Genomic DNA, 11,489 nt, shown 5'->3' on the forward strand with positions numbered 1-11,489 from the left:
ACCGCCTCGGGGGCACGGCCGCCCCGGGGCGACGAGGAGGAGCGGGACGGCGCCTCGGAGAAGGGGAAGAGCTCGGGCCCCAGCGCCAGGAAAGGCAAGGGACAGATCGAGAAGAGGAAGCTGCGGGAGAAGCGGCGCTCCACCGGTGTGGTCAACATCCCGGCCGCGGAGGTGAGCCGGGCGGGGGCCGCCGCCCCGCGTCTTCCTCCCGGGAGCTGCTCGCTCTCCGGGGCCCAGAGCCTTCCTATTCTCGCTGGTGCTGCTTATCCTTTCACCGCATTCGGCAGGCAGAGGGTGATGAAGTTTTACTTTAAACAGATGCTTCCTGGGAAGTTCCCCAAAGTAGGACACGTGCTTTTCAAGCTTCCTGGCTAAGGTCTCAGACCCAGGATCTTTCTTTACCGTGTTAGAAGGATGAATTGGGGCTCTAGGACGTCCCCACCCAGACTTGTCTGTTATTGCCTGATCAGTTAGAAAAATTGATTAATGGTGGTGACGACATTCTCTAGTTTCTCATGTCCGGTCTCAAGTTATCAGATTGTTTATCTCTTGTTTCTTAACAGTGTTTAATGGCACCTGCAAAGAAAATGTGGTCTTAGCAGTAGCCCAGACAGTTATATCTTGCCCTGAACCCAAAATGAGTATATCCAGAGAAATGCATGCATAGTCGCACATATAACGCGCTTTTTATAAATTGTGCACCCCAACACACACAGCTTTTTTTCCTGAGTGCTATTCAGGACAATAGGGATGTTGTAGCAACCCACAATGGTCTTTGCTAAGACGATCGTCTCATGTATTGAAGTACTGTATCTGGAAAACATTTGTGGTAGGGTTTTGAGGAATTTTTTTTTTTTTTTTGGTATTTTTGGGCAGTCAAAACATTGCCGCAGGCAGCATCATCTTCCCATTAGACTGGTAAAAATTTTCACTTAGTGTGCAATCACACCTCCCTCCACGAGAAACAAACCATCCCAGGCAAGTGTTGGATACTTAAGTAGTTCAGTAGGGATGTGGTACAACTACCCTGTTTGACCCTAAGTAGCAGAATCTATTCCTCATTGGCTCTTTGGGTTTTCACCTTTTTTTTTTTTTTTGAGATAGTCTCACTCTATCCCCCTGGGTAGAGTGTGGAGGTGTCTTAGCTCAAAGCAACCTCAAACTCTTGGGCTCAAGCCATTCTTTTGCCTCACTTCCTGAGTAGCTGGGACTATAGGTGCCTCCCCCCTATTTTTAGAGATGGGGGTCTGCCTCTTACTCAGGCTGGTCTTGAACCCCTAAACTCTGGCAATGCACCCGCTTTGGCCTCTGAAGTACTAGGATTACAGGTGTGAGCCACAGCCCCTGATTACTCTTGGCCTTCTAATACACTCAGTTTGCCTCTTAGTAAATAACTATTAAGAATTTACTAACTTTAAAGCATTTTCAATAATTAGGGTATGTATCAAATATGCCCCAATTTTTAGTATTAATAGGATTTCCATATCTGGAAAATCACCGTGTGTGTCTTTGTAGGGTATATTTTTATATGAGTGCTTCAGAGAGATTTTTATCAGCCAGCAAGACTGTCCTCTGCGGTTTGCTACTTGCACAAAAGATCTGTTATTCATTAAATTGCTTTAAAAGGAATTCGTAAGAGTGGTAATCAAATTTCCAGGTTTTTTTTTTTTAAGTTAAAAATATGAAGATTAAGGGGAAATTGAAGACAAGTCTTTGGAAAAGCTACATTCCTCAGCTTTATTTTTAAAAGTAGCTGATGGTCCAAATAAAAGAATTTGTCATTTTCAGTTTTTTCCTCATTGTTCATCTAAAAAGGGGTCTTATTTTGGGAAATATCTTGGCAGATATTGAACTTCACTTTTCTTTTTGGCTGCTTGTGCTAAGATATTTTACAAGTACCATTTTTTTTAAAAATAGGGGTAACGTTTAGAGGGGGAGAGGGAAGAAATAAGTAGGGTATTATCTAGTGAGATCCCTAAGAAACATCCTTTGTTAATGCTCCTGCTTTGAGTAAGGAACACAGTGCTGAGAATGTAGATTACTCCCCACTACAATTGAGTCTAATACTCTGGAATGTTTTTCGTTTGGGTGTTGGCAACTCCTAAATTTAATCTTCCTTAAAAATAAACAACCCAGGGTACCATTTTCTTTTTTCTTTTTTTGTCTGTGGAATTTGAACCTTTTTATTGAATAGGGAATTGAGGAGGGAGGGCTTTGAGGTTGTCTCTGTTTGAAGCTGTAGGACCCCCAAAAACATGGTAATGTTTTACTACTGCATCTAATTAACAGACATGCTTCTTGAGTGCCTCATCTCCATATTTTCAGCTTTTAAGAAAAACTTTAAGTCTTTTATATTATTTTAATAGTGGTAAAATATATTATGCAAAACCTTAAAGGTGAACTATTTCATATCTTTAGGTTGACTTTTGGAAATTGTGCCGTTTCTCCTAGTAGTTTTAACCATGGAAATGCCAGGTGCTGTGGAATTTATGTGTTTATAATTTAGCACTCTTTTTTTATTTTTTATTTTTATTTTTTATTTTTTTGGCTGGGGCCAGGTTTGAACACTGGTATATGGGGCAGGTGCCCTACTCCTTGAGCCACAGGTGCCACCCCAAGCACTCTTGTTTTAAAAAGACATATTACATTTTGCAAACTTCTCAGGTATGAAAATACTATAAAAGAATGAAAGTGACCATTCTATCGGTATTTAAGAGTAGGCTTGCATTTTATCTAATACTGAGTGAGACCCTTATTTTCAGAGGCTATTCCCGTTCAAATTTGTATTAGTAGATTGACATGTAGTAGAGAGCGTATTTTAGTGGTTGATAAGCATTAAGATCCTTCAAAAATGCTTACTAAATATATGTATAATACTTTCATTGTGACTTTAACTCATTTTTCTAGTTACAGAGCAAGTTACTAGGTACTTGTTTAAGTACCTGACAACAGCTAAAGATAGCAAACCAACTAGAAAGTTTTCGCAGGGAAGCATGTCAGAAACTGAAACAGTCTGATTTGGGGGGTAGGAAACTGTGTGTAATGACTGTAAAGTTCAAATATCTAGATACTCTCGAATGAGATAAACTTTAGTTCTCATTTACTAAGAGGTTTTCTTTGTTTGTTTGTAGTTTCTGGCTGGGGGTCTGGTTTGAACCTGCCACCTCTGGTATATGGGGCCAGGGCTCTACTCCTTGAGCCACAGGTGCTGCCCTACTGAGGTTTAAAAAATAAACAAACTTCTAAACTGTGACTTTTTCTTTTTTGGTAATAATTAGCCTAAATTGGCTAATTTGAACATTTCATACTTCCTGCCAATAATTTTTGTGTGTGTTTATCAGGTCAGTCAAATATTTATTACATGTCTATGTTCAAGGCATTATCTCTAAGCACTGGAGAAAACAGGAAGAATAAGGCAGTATATATTCTCAAGGAGCAAGGATGTAATCTAGGAAGAAGGGTAAAGTGTAGTCACATGAAAAAACTTCAGTGCTAACTTAATAGTTTAAAAGCTTTCTTAATGCAGGCTGGGAGTGGGAGCGGTGGCTCATGCCTGTAATCCTAGCACCTCGGGAGGCCGAGGCGGGTAGATTGCTCAAGCTCACCAGTTCGCCAGCCTGAGCAATAGTAAGACCCTATCACTACTTAAAATAGAAAAACTGAGCTAAGAGGATCGCTCGAGCCCAGGAGTTGTAGGTTTCTGTGAGCTGTGGTGCCACAGCACTCTAGCTCGAGCAATAGCTTGAGACTCTGTCTCAAAAAAAAAAAAAAAAAAAAATAGAAGTTTTCTTAATGCAGCATATAACTATTTATCAGAAATGTTATGGTTATAGGGAAGAGATGATTAGACTGGGGGAAGCTCTTGAGGATGAGTCTTGTCCTGAGTCCTATATATTTTTCTGTATCTATATATTTATACGTATATTCTCACATAGGTACACGTGTACGTAACAGTATAATATTTTAAATGTCGGAGAGCAGTGGTTCTGAACTCTGGTAACACATAGATATCATGTGAGGATCTTAAAACAATGTTCTCCATGCTGATTTCTTGCCTTCTTCATTCACCTCCTCCTCCCTCAATGGTTTAATGGATCTGGGATAGATCCCAGGCATGAATATTTTTATAAGCTCCCCATGTGATTCCAGTGTGAGTCAGGGTTAAGAACTTGGGCTGCATTCTGGGTACAGAAATGAATTGGACAGAGGCCTTGCCTACAAGTTTACTTGCAAGTGATAATAAGGAAATATGGTAAGTGATGGGTATAGCTTTTTCCTTGAGCAGGGTAATAGTTGAGGAAAGCTCCCTAGACAATTGCTCTCAGAATGCTTGTGAAGTTACTGCCATTGAGTAAGTTTCATCAGGCAGAGGTGGCCCTGAAGTTTTGGTTCAGGTATAAAAGTTAAAATATATAGTATTTAAAACTGCTGTTTGCATAGTGGTTAAAGTGCTTTATATACTTAATGCCCACAGCATTCCCATGTGTTTATTAGTTATAATTACTCTTTTTATCCCATTACCAGAGGAGAAAATAGAGGCGTAGAGCTTAAATGACTCAAGATCACACAGAAAGTGACAGAATAATATTTTATGTATGTATGTATGTATGTATTTATGAGACAGGTTCATTCTTGTCCTGGGCTAGAGTGTCCTGGCATCAGCCTAGCTCAAAGCAACTTCAAGCTGCTGGGCTCTCGTGATCCTCCTGCCTCAGCCTCCCGAGTAGCTAGGACTTACTTGCTGCTGCTTCTTTTTTTAAATAGAGACAGAGTCTTGCTCAGGGTCCTCAAACTTTTTAAACGGGACCACTTCACTGTCCCTCACACCATTGGAGGGCCAGACTGCGGGCCCCAGGACGAGTCAGCTGCTAAGTAGGACAGGCAGTGGCGGCAAAAACACCTGGTGGGCTGGATAAATGTCCTAGGTAGGCTGCATGTGGCCCACGGGCCGTAGTTTGAGGATGCCTGGTCTTGCTTGTGCTCAGGCTCAAGCTCATCTGGAACTCCTGAGCTCAAGTGGTCTTCCTGCCTCGCCTCCCACAGTGCTAGGATTACTCAGTGAACCACTGTGCTTGGCCTCAAAGTAATATTTTAAATGTTTTTCTGTTTTTTTGTATATGTGGGCATTTAGGGAAAGGGGAATTTTTAAGAATTAACCTACCTTGTGTTATTTAACATATTTCCCTAGGTTTTTTTTCTGTAACTTTTTATTAAAAGTTATCTTAAATAATTTCAACATCTGAATGTGGAAAATTATAAAAATATGAAATTGAAGAGAAACTAACGTCAGATTTGTAGGCTCAGAAATTCTGTCCCTTTTTAGTTTGGCAAAATTTTGAACACTAAGCCATCAGCAAAATGTAAATTTATTTTTGGCTAGTGATCAGAAAATGTAGATCTTAGATTTTATTTAAGTGATGGGTTGTTTTTATGTTAAAATGATGTTACATCGTGCACTTCATGGTTTGATATTAGGGTAATAGAAGGGAGGATAGAAGAGCATTTAATATATAGAAAGCACTTTTAAGTGAATTCAATTTAGGTCATAGTCATTTAGTATATTTATTGAACATTAAATAGGACAAGTTTTACTTATTAAACTTTTAAAATCCAGGTGGATTGAGAAATGTCTGTTGTTGATATTCCCATTATGTTCCAGACTGTCTACCTTTCTGTGTAATGAGTCAGGAGAGAAACTAATAATGACTCAGATTGGAGAAATTTGACTTGTGAATGGATAGCTACTCTGTAAACAGGGAGGCTACCTAATAAGACACTAAGCTTAACTTCCTAAGTGTTTGAGTTCATTGGCAAAGTAAACTGAAATTTTAATATTATCAGGATTTTTAATGAGTTAACTGAGGTGGGATGCCATTTCTCATAAAAATATAATTATATTCTTGATGTGCTTATTAAGTGCCAGGCACTATTCTGAGTACTTGACACATATTGGTACATTCGATTCTCACCTTAGCCCTACTACAAGAAAATGAGGCAGAGAGGATAAGTTACCTACTTCTCTGAGGTCATATTTACATTAAGACATCTACAAATAGGCTGTATTCACAGTGTGGTGCTTAATAACTGTCTTACTACATTTCGCTGTATTACATACTGTGTATATAGTTTAAGAAATACAAACCTACAAACCGGGAAGATGACTCATGCTTGTAATCCTAGCACTCTGGAAGGTGAGGTAGGAGGATTGCTTGAGGTCAGAGTTTGAGATCAGCCTGAGTAAAACTGAGGCCCTGTCTCTGCAAAAAACCAGAAACTATTAGATGGGCATAGTGGTGTACACCTGTAGTCCCAGCTGTTCGAGGCTAAGGCAGGAGGATTGCTTGAGCTCAGGAGTTTGAGGTTGCAGTGAGCTGTGTTGATACCACTGCATTCTAGTGACACAGACTGTCCCCAAATTACAGAGATCATGTTAATGGTAAAGTATAAGATATTAAAATATTACTGTAGAATTAATAACTTTATTTATGAGAGATGAATGAAATAGCATTTCAGTGGAAAAATTAAGAGCAGATACAAACACAATGGCATTAAAAATCTTATTTAAAATCATTATCAAGAGCTGATGGTGCTCTTTATTATGTCGACATTGGTTCTTAGCACCTATGATGTAGGCTAGAAAACAATTATACTATCTAATAGTAATTTGAAATTTTCTCAGTGCTTTTCCTTTTTTTTAGAAATTGAAATATAATTCCCATACTGTAAATTCCACCTTTTAAAAATGTATAGTTTAAGGCTTTTTAGTATACTCACACAGGTATACTCTAAGTGCTTTTGTATGTTTATCTTAATTTTTCATGATAACCAGGAGAAACTATTACGTTAAAATAATATAACATGAGACTTACCCAAATTTTACAGAACAAATGAGCTGGTAGGATCTCCCCAGTTTTAAGTTTCTTAAAACTTGGGTACTACTGGAGTTAAGAGATATTAAATTATATTTAATTTAACTAGGTATGATACTTTTAAGTTACTTAAAGTTTTATTTAGTGTTCATGGAGCTCTGCAGAGCTCTATCATCTAAACATATGAGAACATTGATAAAGAGTAAAAAAAAATTTTTTGGTGTTTTAGATCACTTATAATCTTAGTCATGTTACGTGAATCAGTGTTGCAAAAGTAGTGTTTGGGGTGGAGTGAGGGGCCCAGAGAATCACCTGTGTAGTGTCCACCTGTGTTTATTAAAGTGCAGATTTCTGAGATCTGCCTTAGTCTGTGGGTGGGGTCACCTGAGATTGCATTTTAACATGTTCTTGAGTGATTCTGGTCTATCTATACACTAAAGTTTGGGAAGAACTGACTTAAATACCTTATACTAGTTTACTGATGATACTGGTTATCTAGCAGGGTCCTTACACGAATGAAACAAACTGTTTGTGAAAATGTTAGAAAAATGCCAAAATGATAAATTTTAGTTATGGTATAGGTTACGTTAATAACCATTGCTGTCTGGTAGAAATTTCATATAAGGCTGGTAAACTTCCTCACCTTTACCTTCCAGTTAAAAACTACAGATATTTTGACAGCTTGAGTTACTTGGAAATTCAAAGCACTTTAAACATTTATGTAATGGCACGTATTTAGTGCAAAATGTGTTTGCCTTGCTTCTTCAGAATCTGTTAGAAACCTATACTACAGAAAAAAACCTCTAACACTTAATGTGTTATGTAATTAGAACTTTAACTTACTTTTAATTTTTACTTTAAGAGAAGATATATTTATAAATTGTATTTAAATAATTAGCTACTCAAACTTTTAAAGCTTTTTTTGGCTGTCTTGTCAAACTATGAAGTGCAAGAATTTTTTTTCCTTTTGTTTTTCAATCTTACATATTAGACCTGCAGATGTCCTTGTCTGGGAATTGATTCTAAACTTATTTGTTTAACTTCTCATACAACTTTCAGTTTAAGTTTTAGGCAGTTGTACAGTATTACGCCAAATACCTGCTGGCATAGAATCAAACCTCAGCCGGCTGAGGTTTGTCCCCAGATTACTGAAAAATAACTGGACACCACGTTTGAATGAAATTATAGGAACGTTTAATTTCTAAAAGCCTTTGCTGCTTGTATACCTCAAAGGTAGAAATATCTCCAGTAAGTTCAAATTTTAGCAGTGAATTGACAATTGACTGGTAAATTTTATTCTGTGGTAGTTTTTTTTTTTTTATCTAGAGACTCCCTCTGTTGCCCAGGCTAGAGTACAGTGGTGCAATCATAGCTCACTGCAGCCTTGAACTCCTGAGTTCAAATAATTCTCTTGCCTCATCATTCACAGTAGCCAGGACTACAGGTGTATACCATCTGCCAAATTCATCTGTGGAGGTGACCGCCAGGTATGTTGTCCAGACTGGTCTTGGTCCTAAACTCCTGGCCTCAAGCAGTTCTCCCACTGAGGCTGCCCAAAGTGCTGGGATTATATGCATGAGCCTTGGGGCACAACAGGTTGGCCTATGGTAGTTTTTAGAAATTCTGTTGAACAGATATTTGTGAGTCACAATGTATTTTTCAATAATAGTCTCATTTATTTTATGTACTGAATTTAAAGAAATAGGGCACTTGTATTGTGAAAAATTGTATTTTGTTAGGGTTTGCTGAATAAAAGGGAATTTATATTGTAGATTATAATTCTAAGAAAGCTAAAAATTTTCCAGGCTCTTTGTAATAAACTCTAAAGGGGACTAAGTATGATAATTAAAAATAATAAAATACAGTCTTCAAGCAGGTTTTTTATTATAAAAATTAACTGAAAAAGATAATTGAGACTAAGCTTATTTATTAGCATATAAGCAAACTGCTTAATATTGCTTAGATAATTTGCAGGTTATATAAAGTATGAGTCAATTTTATTTTTGGAGTTTTTTCGAGAATATTTTTTAGTGGTATTTAAAAAGGAAGTAAATCTCGTTATGAAGATAGATAGAATTGATACTCAGAAGATGGTGCTTGAGGCATGTGAGTAAAAAGTAAGATCGTATTAATTGAACAAATAGGTCCACGCTGTAAATGGAGAATTGTGAGTATATTTAACCACTCATCGTGAGTATTTTTATGATGTTATTCTTAACTTCAAAAATAAGGATGGATGTACCTTGTGCTGTTTGATGTTAAAATCCATAAGCATTACTTCATTGGGAAAGGACCCTATTGCTTCTCTCATGTATTATATGGGTTTTGAATTAGCAGATGAATAGGTCGTCTTGGATAAACAGTTGTTTATTTCTTTTCATATATCATGTTTCAGTGGTTAGGTGATTCAGAGAGTATCCCAGGTACTAGAACCTTCAGGTAATTGTGAAGAGTGACCAGATTTTTTTTTAAACCTCCTCTATAACCATTGGTTTCACTGGGAAATTGGTGGTCCGAGCTGCCGAGATTATAAATGCACATATGCTATAACTCAGTAGTAAGTTCCTAAAACTCAGTACCGCACAGTAAAAACTTGAGGGCATATGTGAAAATGGAGTGATGGGAACATGACTCTCAAAAACTTTGTCATTGGTATATAAAAAGATAGGAACCTAATGAAGACTAGCCGTTTAAATGTTTCAGGAAGTGCATATATACTACAATAAATAGACTTTGACCTTGAAAAAGACCTGAAGTTTCTTAATGAAAGTGGGTGTCAGAGAGTGGCAGCTTTGTGACTTACTGTGAAATAGCAGAAGGAGGGTGATCTGAAACTGAAGTATTAATGTAAATGTTACAGCAGATGTGGATGGGTGTGGTTCGCAACAGACGGCACAATGGGGTGGCTGGAAGGTATTGGTGTGTGTACCTGCACTTCTGGGTGGCTGGGTTGCAGTTTTCTGTGCTTACTGAGGGTTTCTTGCGTTTGCATGTGAGCAAAGACATACTCAGTGTCATGTTCAACTTATTCAACTTTAACATACCAGTTAAACTGGAACAAAGCCACATTTTCTACACATGTCATAGTGTACATATGCATAATTATACACATCTCTCTATATCCCCATTTGTTTGTCTGAAATATGAAAAATGTTATGTGCAAACAGTGGCTTGGGAAGATCAGTCTAATGACAGAGAAGGGTAGAGAGCCCAGACTCGGGATACTAACCTGATATCTGATGATGGTTGTGAAGGCAGTGGTGGTAGAAAAGAAAGGGGTGGGTTTTGGAGGTATTTCATTGGTATTAAAAATTACATAACTGGATGTTTTGTGCTGGAAAAGTCTTTAGGGATAATCTAGTCCATTATTTTATTTATTTATTTATTTTTGAGACAGAGCCTCAAGCTATCACCCTGGGTAGGGTGCTGTGGCTTCACAGCTCACAGCACCCTCCAACTCCTGGGCTCAAACGAGTCTCCTGCCTCAGCCTCCCTAGTAGCTGGGACCACAGGCGCCTGCCATAACGCCTGGCTATATTTTGGTTGCAGCCGTCATTGTTGTTTGGTGGGTCCGGGCTGGGGATTCGAACCAGCCACCTTGGTTGTATGTGGCTGGCGCCTTAGCCACTTGAGCCACAGGCACCGACCCAATCTAGTTCATTATTTAAAAAAAAAACCCTACGTCTTCTCAGACTGCTTTTACAAACTTAAAAACTTAAGTTGCATTTCAATCTCAGCCTTCTTCCCTCTGTGTCTGGCTTTAGGGCCCTTTCCCCATCCCCCCAGGGATCTTGTTTATTCTTTTAAGTGCTCAGCTTCTTGGTTTATCTTGACAAGCAGAGACGCTTTACCTTCAGCTTGCTTTTCCCCCTAATTACTAAATTTCCTAAAGACATTGTCTACAGGGCAGCACTTGTGGCTCAAAAGGTTAGGGCGCTGGTCCCACCTGCCAGAGGTGGTGGGTTCAAACCCATCCCCTGGCCGAAAACTGAAAAAAAAAAAAAAAGAGATTGTATTCAACTGCTGACTCCCCGTAGCTCAGTTCCTACTACTTTGTTGAAATTCATCTCTCTGTAGTCGCTCCTGGGCTTCCAATAGCCAAACGAGACAGCTCCTTTTTTATTTTCACCCTGTTGGGCTTCTCTGTGGCATTTGCTGCCCTCGTCACCCCCCCCCCCAGCATGTTGCAGATTGTTTTCTAGTTGATGTGTTCAGAAACACTGGAGAGCCTGCTAGGTATGCTCCCCTGCTAGGTGGGGAAAGATACTGCAAAGATACTCACCAAGTTTTTAAGGAACTTCAGTCTTCTTTCAGGGAAAAAAGAAAATAATTACAGTTTAATATAATAAGAAATGTGATGGAGAAAAGAACAAAGTACTGAACTAGTGCAGAAAAGGGAGCCATTAATTAAGGGAGTCAAGGAAGGTCTTACGTAAGATGAACTGGAATTATGCTTTAGGTCTTAATTGGTAAGAAGTATTTTCCAGTGGAGAGGGGAAGGAGTAACATTCCAGTTAGAGCGAGTGAGGTGTGTGAACGCACGGAGCTGGGTGTAACAGCGTTGTATTGTATGCCTGTTGTATTCCCAGCACTGTGCAGGAGTTTTTCCATCAGTTACTT

General features: G+C 38.7%; 1 protein-coding gene across 1 annotated transcript in view; it reads left to right on the top strand.

Annotated features, from left to right (window-relative positions):
- PAWR (pro-apoptotic WT1 regulator) overlaps positions 1–11,489 on the top strand; it is a 102,409-nt gene that overhangs the window by 1,059 nt on the left and 89,861 nt on the right. Inside the window, exon 3 of the mRNA XM_012814161.2 lies at positions 1–171. Within this exon, the coding sequence (XP_012669615.1) occupies positions 1–171 (171 nt within the window). The remainder of the gene's footprint in view (positions 172–11,489) is intronic.

This window comes from Otolemur garnettii, unplaced genomic scaffold (assembly GCF_000181295.1).
Source record: "Otolemur garnettii isolate 467f Iridium unplaced genomic scaffold, OtoGar3 scaffold00007, whole genome shotgun sequence".
In the NCBI taxonomy this organism is placed as follows: Eukaryota; Metazoa; Chordata; class Mammalia; order Primates; family Galagidae; genus Otolemur; species Otolemur garnettii.